This window comes from Vidua chalybeata, chromosome 6 (assembly GCF_026979565.1).
Source record: "Vidua chalybeata isolate OUT-0048 chromosome 6, bVidCha1 merged haplotype, whole genome shotgun sequence".
Lineage (NCBI taxonomy): Eukaryota > Metazoa > Chordata > Aves > Passeriformes > Viduidae > Vidua > Vidua chalybeata.
In genome coordinates this window covers 58,195,404-58,208,840 of record NC_071535.1, presented here as the reverse complement: position 1 = coordinate 58,208,840, position 13,437 = coordinate 58,195,404, and the positions used below count along the sequence as shown (strand labels likewise).

At 37.4% G+C, this 13,437-nt stretch overlaps 1 protein-coding gene across 2 annotated transcripts in view; it reads right to left on the bottom strand.

Annotated features, from left to right (window-relative positions):
* LUZP2 (leucine zipper protein 2) overlaps positions 1–13,050 on the bottom strand; it is a 119,072-nt gene extending 106,022 nt beyond the window's left edge. Inside the window, exon 1 of one of the 2 annotated variants that reach the window (XR_008431284.1) lies at positions 12,457–13,050. Coding sequence is in view for 1 of the 2 variants with exons in the window: in XM_053944443.1 (XP_053800418.1) it covers positions 12,457–12,518 (62 nt within the window). In the remaining variant the exon portion in view is untranslated. The remainder of the gene's footprint in view (positions 1–12,456) is intronic. The other variant, XM_053944443.1, reaches the window with a different exon arrangement.
* Positions 13,051–13,437: the final 387 nt, after the last annotated feature.

The following is a 13,437-nucleotide window of genomic DNA, read 5'->3' as shown; positions in this document are numbered from 1 at the left end:
TCTGGTGTGCATTAACAAAATATAAAGGCTATAAAGAAAGAAAGAAAAACTAGAATTCACTCAATGTTTATGTCAGTACTTCAAGGATCTAAATATGAAGCAAATTTAAAAAAAAAATAAAAGCCAACTTTCACACAAGAAGCTTTAACTCTGAGATTTTCTATTTTAGAGAAATTAGAGCTAAATATCAAAGGCTGAATTTAAAAAAAAATCTGTAACTTTCTTGTATTTAAATAAGAGAATAATTATATATTTTTAAAAATCTGAGAGCTGTCTTGGTTCAGGTGTTGCTAAATTGAATGCCACTTTCTTATTCTCTTTTCCACATGTGCTAGGAAGATGCTAGGATATTGTTCTACCATCAATGGGGATTTGTGAACTCAATGGATTTTACAATGACTGTGAAGGGATCAAATGTGTGATTTATTTAGTAATTACTGAAGATAATCAAATAATGCTACAGGCTGTTATTCAAGTTTTACTTTAGTGTAATCCTGCCAAGCCACTTAATATTCTCAAGGCTACATATCATCTGAACAAGGCAAACTCCCATGACCTTGTGTAGAATCCCAAAAGATGGTATAATGTGTGTGTTTCAAAACACTGTGGGAAAGAAAAAGAGGATGCTGGAGAAGGGGGCCATGCAGAAACAGGGCAGCACTTTTCCAGGACAAACATCCTTATTCTAGTTCTTGGAAATAAGCACAATGCAGTGCAACTCAAGGGCAAGAATGAGGCCAAGAAGTGGGCACAGACTATAAAGGTGGGAATCAAGACCACCAAAGATCTCTGAAGCCCTATGACCCATTTCCAGAAAGATCTGAAAGAATGGACTGAGTATGGAAACTAACCTGAATAGAAAGTGAGAAGCTTAGGTTTTCCCACCCTAGAGCTACCTGTAGAAAGGTATCCCCACATTAAGCTCAACCTCCCTCCCTCCCTCCCTTCCTCTCATTTTCAGCTTACCACACTCCCATGTGCTTATATAGCAGGACAGGTGCTAACATACCAATTTCCATGCCAATTGTGTAATTTAATAGTAAAACTTTTGTGAGTTTTTGTGGTCTCTGTGACTTTTGTCATCCCTTTTAACCATAAGCACCTATGGATCTTGGGTGCACCCTTCCCCTTGAGGTTGGGATGTTACACTTGGATCCATAGTGCAAATCAGAGTTTTCTGTTTTTAAACTAAAACATCTAAACTCAATGGTCCTCCCTCATTTTTAGGATTAGTATTTTAAAGATTGCATCTTGACGTTCACCATGAATATATACATATGTATGTTTTAATATATTACTGAAAGAGTTATTCTTGTCTATTATTCTTGTTTCAATAACTGGGAGACAACTGAACCTCCAAAACCAATCTCCATTTCTTATACATATCCTAGGCTATAGCAACAAACATGGATTATACAGGTTTAAACAGAAAGAGTATCTGTTTGGTTTATCCAGAAACATACGAAAACATGAATTAATTTTGTTTTCTAATATTCTTTTTTATTTTTTATACTCCAAATGAAGCTGTTATGGAAATTCCAGGTCTCCTGGATATTTTAAGAAACGGGCATTTACACAAGCCTATTAAGAATGATCCTTGGACTAGCTCCAAGATGAAAATCCAAATCAAATGAAGAAGAAGCAAGCCCTACCGTGCCCATAAACAACCATAGCTGCCTTTTTATGAAAGCAGGATTTCATCAGTTTTTTCACCTAAATCAAGCTTTATATATTAATTCCAACACAGGCTTTTGGAAGAAGAAAATAAAGGAAAGAAAATAGGAAAAGCAATCATCCCACTTTTCTCCTCCACACAAATAAGAATTTGAAGCCAAACATAAGCCGCTTCATTTGCTACAAATTATCTTGACTGAAAACTATGCTGCAAGTCAATGAAATGAAGGTAAATGAATGAACACTCATCTTTCACATTATCACAGAATGGGTAAAGTTGGAAGGGACCACAGTGGGTCATCCAGTCCAACCTCCCTGCTTAAGCAGGGTCATCCTAGAGCACATGGCATAGGACCATGTCCAGAGAATTCTTCAAGATGTCTACAGAGGGGGACTCCACAAGCTGTCTGGGCCACTTTCTCCAGTGCACAGTCACCTGCACAGTAAGGAAGTTCTTCCTCATATTCAGGTCAATCATAAAAGCACTGGAGCGCTGAAAAGATTCAGATCTTTCTATACAGAAGATTTAGAAGGTTACCTCCAAGCAAACCCTGCAAAAGCTTCAGAGCCTGTTAAGAAGAGAGACTTTGCAAAAGCACCCACTGCTTAACATCCCTGTGAGAGTTATTTGGAACAAACTCAGGATGTCAGATGCTGCTGTAACAAGAGGTTATATTGCTAACTGGGCCACGAAGAAACACACACCAAAATTACCAGTAGCTGAGTGAGCATTTAACAACACACCAATTGCTAAAGTTTCTCTTTCAGCAGATGACCTATGCCATAATGACAGGAACTAATGGCCATCATCAACATAAATTTAAAATTCTGCTGAAATACAAGGAATTTAAAGAAAATTAACATCTTTTTACACATTGAAATGCAAGACTGTCCAACTGAAAGACTGCAAAAATGGAAGCTGGCAGAATAACTCCAGGTTAATATATTTGCCAGAAACAATACTTGTCTCCAATATAACTTCTTGCATTTGAAGGAAGTGGCAGGATATAAAAAACCCTCAACGTTACCTGTAGAAATAATTTGGTATTTTTATCTGCAAAAATATAGTCAAATTTGATGCCTTAGCTGTTGAAAAAAAAAATCAGCTGTTTTGAAGTACTTAATTCTGTAGAAGTAGATATATATAAATACACCAATGAAATAGATTACAATTTTGCAATTCTTAATTTCTTTTTATCAGCATCCACAATGACATTTTGGTATCTGCTCCAGATGAGGAGACTTTCTTACTGCCACTCGTTTTCATTAAATTAACAAGAATCAGGTAGGAGTTCTCTCCATCCTCATTAGTAATGAACACTCAGATTTCCACACATACACAGATACACTATCTATAAAACAGTGTTATCTGTAGAACCCCAAAAGTTTTAGCACTAGCTATATATAATCTATATACAATCTATGAAGTTTAAAATGTATGGAGAATAGATATCTGTAGCACAAGAGAACCTGTTCTATTGCCCAAAAATTGAAGTGAAAGTGTTGTTTTTTTATTGCTTTCTTATTAGACCTTCAAGACGTATTTTTAAAACAATTTTAAGCTTTTATTTTAAAGAATTAAAGCTACGTAAATGCTATAATTTCTAAGTCCTGAACAGTAACAGGAAGAGCCTAACAAGTCTCCTCCTCTCCAATACTGTCTCTCTACACAAACAGCATTTTTAAAAATCTTTTTTAGAAAGAGCAGCTCCAGATACCGTTAGCATCTGTTAAGATACAGGTAAATAACGTGTCTCTAGAATAGCATCAATATTTCAATTTATTCATTCATTAAACAATGTCCCTTTTTATCTACCTCCTTCTAATAGGCATTGAAATTAGACTGCTTTCCCATCACCATCCTTTGGTATCTTATCTCATCCTATCAGGTCCCAGAATGGCTCTGGCAGTTTCACATATCTGACTTTGTAAAGTGATTTTTCTCAATGGGTCCCTTGAAAATCAGGTGGTTGAGGGGATTTCTTGGACATGTATGTTTTTTTCTGGCCTACTTGGCAGCTAAATTTCTGGAAACACATCTACTTATTTCTCCAGATGGGTCCTTGCAAATATTCACACAAACAAAGACTCTGTTGTAGATACTGAATATTCTTGTAAAGGATGGCGCAAGCTACCTTAAGGATCCTTTAATTCCCTAAAACACTAAAATAATTAAGGCACATTAAATTATTCCATACTGCTTCCAAGGTATCATCAGGTTTAATCCAGTGTGATAAAAACTTCCATGTCCCTGTAATTACTGAATAGTATTGGGAACAGTTTCCCATTACATTTATAAGTACCATTTTAACATGTGACATTACCAGCAAGATTAAGCAGCAAAGAAACATACGATGTGAGTGAACACTAAAATATTGAAACCTGTCTGCAGTATCAATTTCTGTGCATCACCTATTTGATGGGAATGGCTTAAACATTCATGATTATGTTTTATAAGCCAGTGATGCAGTAGTCCTCTCATACAAAGGAAACAGATATTCCTTAAATCCTTAGTTCTGGCATACATGTCCTGTATCTCTTCCTAGTTCTTTTCAGAAGCTATTTAAATTTTGTCAGTTTTCGGTACATATGCAACTGACAATACTACATATTAACATTAAAACAGACAGAAATGCAAGGTTTTTTCTGAGTCAAATGGACTGACTATTGTTTCTTTAAAACTAGTCTTACTATTTAATTCTTACAGCATTTTAATTCTTTCTGTGCCCAGGAACAGATAACAATCTGCCCTTGTGGCAAAGGAGCTCCATCTGAGTAAAAATTACAAAAAAGAACTAGGATGTTTGAAATGGGAACAGAGTAAAAGAAATAAATTAAATTAAATGTCTGCTTTCATGAGCTTTCCTGAGCCAAATACAGCATATCTGTGTACCAAAGAGTAGTCAGTCGTTTTGCAAGTAAACAAAAAAGCAGATGAGTCTCTATTCACTATCTATGCACTTGAGGACAGTGGTTTTTTTCATATATGAATGCATATATTCATAGATACTTAAATATGAATGCAGTGATCTCACAGAAAGCAGTATTTGAGACTGATTTCTCACCAAATTAAATTGCATAGGCTGCACTAATTGCAACATTAAATATGCTTAAGGAAACAGAAGGAAAGCAGCAATGCTGTAATAGGTTCTGACCCCTCCTCACTTCACTGTCATTGAGGCACCATTGGTACAGATTAATTACCCAAGCCTTACCCTTTGCATTAAGCCAAATAATCTTATTCCTCAACTGAGGGTAAAATGAAGGCAGCTGCAAGGCTAAACTTCCTAAAAGAGGTCAGGATGGATTCCTAACAATCACAACTATTTGGTATCCCCCATGCCACTCAGCACCTAAAGAACAGTACAAGTTTCAAAGAATATGGCTCTTGTTTCAGACTTTCAAAAGGTTAGTACAGTCAACCAGCTGTCTCCTGAAATTCAAAAGTCATCATATTAGACTCTTTCAGCTCACTTCAAAGAAAATTCATTGCAGATTATAGGTATTAAGCCTCTCAAAAATATCTCATCCCTTGGCAAATGTTGGCTCCCTTCACAGAAGGGGAAAGAAAACAAATTGAAACCAGTAAAAAATCAACAGTATCTATTTTCAGACAAGGAAATAACAGGAGCTTCTGTACTCTTCATAGAACAGAGGGGTAGAAGTACAGCAGGAGTGATGGACTATGCCAGCCATTGATAAGCAGTAAGAATACAGTGGCTATTTTGGACATTTTGGCACTGAAAATAACAATTATTAACTGGTTAGTTTCAGCATAGCATTTCAAAAGCTCAGCTACTAAACACCTAAACATATTGCACTCTTGCTGAATTTCACCTCGTCCTGAAAAATACTTCTTAACAAAAAAAAATCTAAGTGAAGCAGTATAAAAATTGATTTTATTTCTCCATTTTCAATTGAGACAGTCTCTCTTTGCACATCGAGCACACATTTCATTACACTGCCTCAGGAGGAAGAAACATCCTCAACAATCTAATGCTACCCAGAGCACAGCTGCTGTTTTCCAGTCTTGTCAGCTCAGTTCTTCCACATATTTTTTTCTTTTCCACATTTCAGTAAAAACTCAGTTTTCATCCCGGTCTTTATTGCCACAGACTAGCCTGAAACAAACACATGGCTGCAAAATCATTCAAAGACCATGAGGATTATGCACATACAGTGGGCATAGTGTAATTATTGCTGCTCCTTCATATCAACAAAAACACAATCACCTGAAGAACTGTATCAACTATAGAGAATTCAACAATATAAAGCATGAGTAAACTATTTTGTTTACCAGGTACACCAGGTAATTTGTCTCCCCTCCCACCACCAAAGGAAGTTATATAAACACCCATAAAACTACTGATGATTTGTTTATGTATGATTTTCCAGTGGTGACATTACAGAGACTGGGCCCCACCATAAATCCCTGGTTCCCTGCTGTTGCATAGAAGGTGTTTTGATGCTGTCAAAGCAAGAACATATATCTGGGTCATGGATAGAAGTGTGGTGGCCTGGAAGACTTTTATATGGAGACATCAGAAAGATATTCTCCTGCAGTTCCATCTCCAACTAAAAGGGAAAGGTTTTAGGTCTGCAATTACATGTGACTCAGCAAATACATATTCCATTTTCTAAGTGTTCAATTTGTCCAAAGCAGGTTTACTTTGTTTTTCCACTTTCATAGTTAGCAAATGCAAAGAAAACCTACCTATTTCCTGCAAGGAAACTGACCACAAATTGACCAAATATGACCATTCAAAAATAACAACAAGACTATGTAAATGGCTGGAAAAATCAACATTTTGGGTAATATACACTAGCTGGCAGCAAATTAGTCTTTTCTTCCTAAAACAGCACATGAAGACAAAATGCACCAGAACTTTTTGACACTTCTCTACTTTCTTCCATAGAAACTATTAACCAATATCAACAAGTAAGATATCAATAAATTCTGTACACACCTATTTCTTCAGCTTGTAAGATTCATGTACTGATTTCTCTAATGATTGACTGAAGAATTGGTTGTATCTACAAATACAGCAGAAAAAGAGGGAACACTACAAAAAAGTATTGCTAAGATAAAAGCCAGTACAAGTAAACATTAAAAAAACACCGGAACTATGTAAAGAGGAAGATGAGCAAGTAAGGAAAGAGTAAAGAAAATCACAGAAAATCATAAAAAATGCTATTTGATGAAAAGTCATATTTATTCTTCAGTATTTCTAAAATGTACTTGCCCTCCGATGTGTTTGAAATAGCAAATATAACAATACACATCTTAAACCTTTGCACAATATTAATACTGAAGGACGGTATGAAAATTGTCTTTTGCTTTCTGACAAACATATTCCTTGACTTCCAAATAGAGAATATTTACAATCTGACCCTTACAAGACAGACGGCGAACCCATTGTGCAAAACTAGACAATGGGAAGAAAGACTGCTTTGACAAGTGGCATAAATGAGATTTCTTTGTCTCCAGAGTGGTACATCATAAGGAACGCTGCCTGTGAACAGTTTTCTATTAAACATAGAAAATAATATTGAGTTCACAATCTCACTGAAAAAGGGATTACAATTCAGGTTAATATATCCTTCTCTTATGTCCTGACTGTAAATTCATAAATGAGACACAGGAAAGTGTCAGCATTCTAATTTTTCTAAACACTAAAGAATACACTAAAATGTCAGCAGTAACTCCTTGGCAAGTCTCTTGGGCAGAAATGCATTATACATAGCATAACAAGCAGAATTCCAACATCACAGAAGATTTTTTTTTTTGTTTTTCTGGCCAAACTGAGACTTTCTGGATTTTTAGTTTAGGTTCATCATCTTAGATATATGAAGCACCATTGATAATGCCAATGCATTTTTCTCTGTTCCTTTGGCAGCAAGTAGCTTCTAGTTTGCTGTGTTAGGCACTTTCTTAGAAGTCATCAAAATAAAGCCATCAAGCCAAATACATACCATGCAATTATGCAGTTGCACCACTGGTTTAAGCACCCATTATACTTAAACACAGTCCACAACAAAAGCACATAGTTTACGGCCACAAGTCACATCCTAAATACTACATTTGTACCTCAAATATAAATCCTTACAAGCCATTAACCAAACAAGCATCATCATCCACACTGATAGAAATCAGGAAGCTTTTAGGGCCCAGAAAATTTAGACAACAAAACTGTGAACTCTACACAGGAGAAAAATTATATTTATTGCCCCTGCATTTCTGAAAGAATTCAGAAAGCATGTTAAGAACCTACAGCAAAAAAAGGTATCGTATTTTCTCCTAAATAAGCAGACTACTACCACTGTACAGAATTAATCTTCAATTGAAGGGAAGAAGAGGGACACTACTGGACCTTAGTCTGAGATCTCACAAGTGAGAATCTGTTCTGGCTACCAGCCAGACAGAATGTTACAATGGCATGGGTACAGCCAAGAGCATTAACAATCAACGAGCCTCATACTTCAAAGTCTATAAAGAAGGGCTCCATCTTCTCTCCTATCAGTCTAAATGAAAAACAGCTACTTTCAACATCTGATGATGTTTTTATGACCAAAATTATCTTAAAAACTAGAAACAAGGATTTTCAACTTTCTCTCCATGCCAGTACAGTAACATCAGACAGGTTCCTCTGTATCTTTTCCTCAAGTCACAGGCTGTTATTTACACGCCTTTATCTGAAAGGAGGGAAAAATTATTTTCAAGTCCCTTAAAAATAATTACCAAACCCAACAAATGTAAAGAAAATAGCTGACCTTAAAAATAAGTCCAAGGAAAGCTCAACCATTCTCAACCTTAATTAAGAAATTCATCATTTTTTATCACTTCCAACAATAGACATATACCGGATCAACACTGTACATTCATTAATCAGCCTGAAATGAGCACACTACTTTTATCCTACTACAAACAACAGAAGATGCATTATTCTTAAGCCATTGTATTACAGATTGCTTTGTAACACCAGTGCAGTAAGACTGACAATGAACTGTACTTTCAGGGAAAAAAATTACCGCCAGCTACTTCTCCACAATTAAAAAATTCTGCCTTTTACAGCCCTAATATTTTTACATTCATTTAATGAGTTGCTGTAGTAGAAATATTACAATTGTTAGTGAAGTGCATCTTGTTGCATTTATGGTCCTGTTCTCTACTACAAAGCATTCTACTGCAATCAAATTACTCAGTGTCTTGTATCTTTGTCATATTTCACATGTGGACAGAAAGGAATGTACTGCCACAAGAAAAAAAAAAAAAAGGAAATGGAAAGCTCTGTTTCACATCAGGCTTCTTCTAAGGAGTTGTATTTTGTTGTTTAGACAAAAAAATTTGGTATACAGCATTTAATAGTAATGTTCAACTAATATTCAGAAAACTGCCCTTTTAGGTAAAAGTAGGGAGGTCTCACTAGACAAGATCATCTGGACCATAGTTACTGACCCCAATGACTGCCTTCGTGTAAGATTCCCTTTTACAAGCATTCCAGTCTGCCTATTCAGGTGTCTGGGCCCACAAAAGCAAGCAAGTGCTCACAGAATAAGATCCTGAGCTTATTGTGCACTGAGTCTATTCCCTGAACTCTCAGGGCAATGAGACTCATTTCTGATGTCATATGAAAACCCTCTATTGTCATCAGCATAATTTGAAAAAAATCAACTTATAAAATTTATCACATTAAATCTGCCAAAACTGAAATGTCAAAGGAAATATAAAAGTGGACAGGAAAACACCAATTTCGTATTTTTTACCAAGCTAAATTAATCTTCGAAAATGTTCCTCTTTACATTTTGAGAGACAGATTTCAGAGCAGTAATTTTTACTTATGCCATCAAAACATACATGTTTAACTGGATAGACAAATTAAATTCAATCTTATGACCTCTTTGGCACCACAACCGACCAGAAATACAATTAAGACTTATCACTGTGTTTCAAAGCCATACCAAAATCCATTTCAGATAATGCAGAAAAGATCATTAATTTCAAAATCATGAACTTTCTGTAATTTTATGGGCATTTGATTAATGCTTATGATTTTAGACCAAGTTTAGAAGTTACACACAATTATGAAATAATGGTGATAGCTTTCCTCTTCTTAACAATGTTATCAAATAAGAAAAGATTACATGTTGCCTTAACATAGCTTAACTCATTAATTCATATTTGTTTGCAATTAGGCTTGAAGACATGCTGAGATCTTTCAGAACTATCACCATACCATGATGCAAAAAGGACAGCATCACTGCCTGACAAGGAACAAAAATCCATCAGTTGTCCACCTCGGCAACAAGTACTGCGTTCACTCGTTTCAGTACCAATGTATGAAATGGAGTACAAACTTTTACAAAAATAAATCCTCATGATGGAAAACTCTGTCCTGCAAAGTTAATATTTTGCCTTAGCTAAGCAATTTCACATGGTAAGATATTGTACCCTGCTTTTTTGCAAGAAAAACTGGTCCTGCAAACCCACCTTCTGGGGTCCAACCAGTCAATTAGACATAGGTTTACAACAAGTATTAATTGTCAGAGCCAGAATTGCCTTCTGCTGAAGGAGATTAAAGCACAATCTCTTTCCAGTAAATGGCATGTTGACACACTGCATTTCTTAAATTTCCTGTATGTGCTGTTCTAATGTTGAACTCAATCTTCTACACAGCCAGTTAAAAACTGGCTGAAGACTGCTGAAGAGAGTAGACCAGGACTTTTATAAATAAATCTCCAACTCTACAACAGAATTCCAGTCTCCTTTGTAATGGGATGACCAATCTGGTACCAAAACTCACTTTGCAACACATACTATACCTGAGTGGAATTTTAAGTGGAATTTCTCTCCCACTGATCATTTTCATCTCTCAATTACATAACCATCACAGGCCACAACATTGTGCTCTCATAAAAATATACACACTCCTCAGAATTATGATTTTCCTAATTAGCATCCACATGCCAATTTCAACTTCTTGATATTCTTTCCAACGATTTTTTGAAAGTTGAGGGAGGATTTGAATTTATTAGGTTTTTTTACAACTATCCAGAATTAACTATGCTTAATTTCTCATACTGGTAACATTTGCTCAAGAAGATAAGGACTCAATTTTAGGGCTCTACACTAAATCCCTTGACTCCCATGAATGTTCAGGCAGTTTTTAAGCTTTCTGTATCTCTTTTCTGTACAGGTTAATCTGCACAAGCTCAAGCAAGATACAAACCTGCATCTGCAAAAGCCGGTTTGGTGCTTCCAATTCCATTTTAACTCTTCTTCCAAGGATGCATCACTCTTTAATGAGCATAAAATTATTAATCCAAATTAATTCACATGACTGCTAGTGAAAGTTTCCTTAAACCTTTTATTAAATCAGAAGAATTGAACCACAATATATTCCTCCAAGTGCTATATTCCAAAGCACATCAGCATGGCTCACATGGACCAGCAGTGGAACCCCTAACCAGAAATGTTACCAAAAAAAGTACCCTCCTTGTGCCAATAAACACTCATTCCAAAGTAAGGCTGTTACTGGATAATTGAAGCAATGCCCTGATTTCTTCCTGCATTCAGACATTCTCCCGTTCAGAAACTTTCAGTTATTATTTGCCTGTGTATGCAACTCCTGCTGTTCCTTACTTGACTATGCAGCAGGCACACATTTTTTTCTTTCTTTTTTACATCTCAGTGAATAGCTCATGTTTTGAGCCTTAAAACATGCAGTGCTTCTGCAAAAGGCTGCTTTGATGCCCATTTCACAAGAGGAGACACAGCATAAAGGAAAAAGTCACAGTTTCCTGAAAAATGTGCGCATGCTTTACAAGAACACGCTCCAAGAACATGCTTTAAAGACTCATTTCTATTTATTATGCACTTATTTCTGTGTCATTATTCCAACACAGCAGAGAAATACCACAGTCAAAATTCTGGCTTGATCTACTGATAAGGAACTGGAAGTTGAGCAGTCTGAACAGCAGTATCATAACAGATCTGCTCTGTACCCAACATTAATTTCTCATCTGTGTACATCAAGACAATGGGATAATGTGTCTCAGCTTTACCTTTTCTTTGCCAACAACATAGGCAATATACTATCTCTGAGCAACTGAGCAGAACACATTATCTTGTCAGAACACTGCATGGTCAGATCAGGTTTATTTTTAAGCTGCAATAGATTTTGTTCATGTTTTCTCACACTTACACTTTCACAGGGAGGAATTATTCTAGATTGCAGCAACTTTTTATACATTTACTAGGATTGAGATAACACTACAATATCTTACAGTAAAAAAAGTAAGTCCCGGTCATAATTCAGATACAGAATCCTGAGATGAGATTGCTCAAGTGTTTTTAATTTTTTGCACTCTATAAGGGAAAACGTTAGCAATTCTCAGTTTCACCTGTTTGCCTTTCTTTACAATGAAATAGATTCCGTCTGGTTTAACTGCTCTATATATAAATTGTCACTGCCTTGTTACACCCCACAAGCTGTGGGTCAAATGATGCAGGAGCATCTCTTTCCCAGCATTAAAACAATCATTTTAAGAAATCGACCAACCAAACCAAACAAAAACCCAAACAAACAAACAACCACCAAGAGAACATTCAGTCTTGAGACGATCAGGAGCGGGAGCGAGACAGATAAGAATCAGAGACGATCTCTGCTCTAAACTTAATACCTCAGTAAGATCTGAAATCTGTATTATTTCTCTCCAAAGCACTGAATCTGAAAAAGGAAACAAAGCAGGAGCGCTCTAAGGAAAATAGCTGTCCGTACTCACCTAGTGCCAAGGACCAGAGCAGGAAAGAGAGGCAGCACGTAACAAGCAGCGATGAATTTCATACTGGCCCCGTTTGTTCCGCTTCCTCACGCTGCTCTTCGCACCGACTCCGTCCTCGCCTCCTCCAACCTCACCTCGCCCGCCCGCTGCGGAAAGATTCCACCTCCGCCAGCGCAGACAGACAGACGGCGTGAGGAAGGGAGCGGGCTTGGAGCTCCGGGAGCGATGTCACGAGGCAGAGAGGCAGAGCGAGCCGCCGGCGGCGGCAGCCCAGAGCCCAGAGCCCGGCCCGCGGCTGCTCCCGCACGCCTCGCCGGCTGCGCCAGGCCGCGCCCCTCAGCGGCGGCCGAGGAGGGATTACGGCGCGCTGCTCGAAGCTTCATGCCACGGGAGCGGCGGGGCACGGCCGAGAGATCCCTCCTGGAAGGGAGGGGGAAAAAAAAAATTAAAAAAAAAAAAAAATTGAGAAAGCCGCAGTAAAAACGCCACCGGTATTTTGTTGGAGTTAGTGTCCTCATGTGATGTGACTACACAAGACGGGCGACAGAGGCAGGAGCTGTTGCAGGTAGGTGTCAAGCCTCAGAGGAGCCTGTCACTGCACGCAGCCACGTGTCGTTTCTGCAAAGCAGGAGCGCACCAGCTGCTACTTCAATCAGGTGTGTAATAAAAAGGTCTTTGTTCATCAAAACGAACATTGAAAGAAGATAAGAATTTAAACTGAATAGAGAATTTCAGACTGTGAGAAGAGAAAGAGGAGAAAAAAAGGGGGGGGGGCTTGATAAACAACAAGTATTCTGCTTAAGAATTGTGCAAATGCAGCTAGCACAGAAGACTGTGTAACTAACTATATACAAGCTAACTTTTAGGCCAAGGACAACCGGCAAAGAAGATAAGGAGCCTTCATCCCTATAATCACCAAGGGCAGAGAGAAAAAGGACCCCCTAGCAACCAATCGCACCGGCGCAGAGTACATCGAGAGAA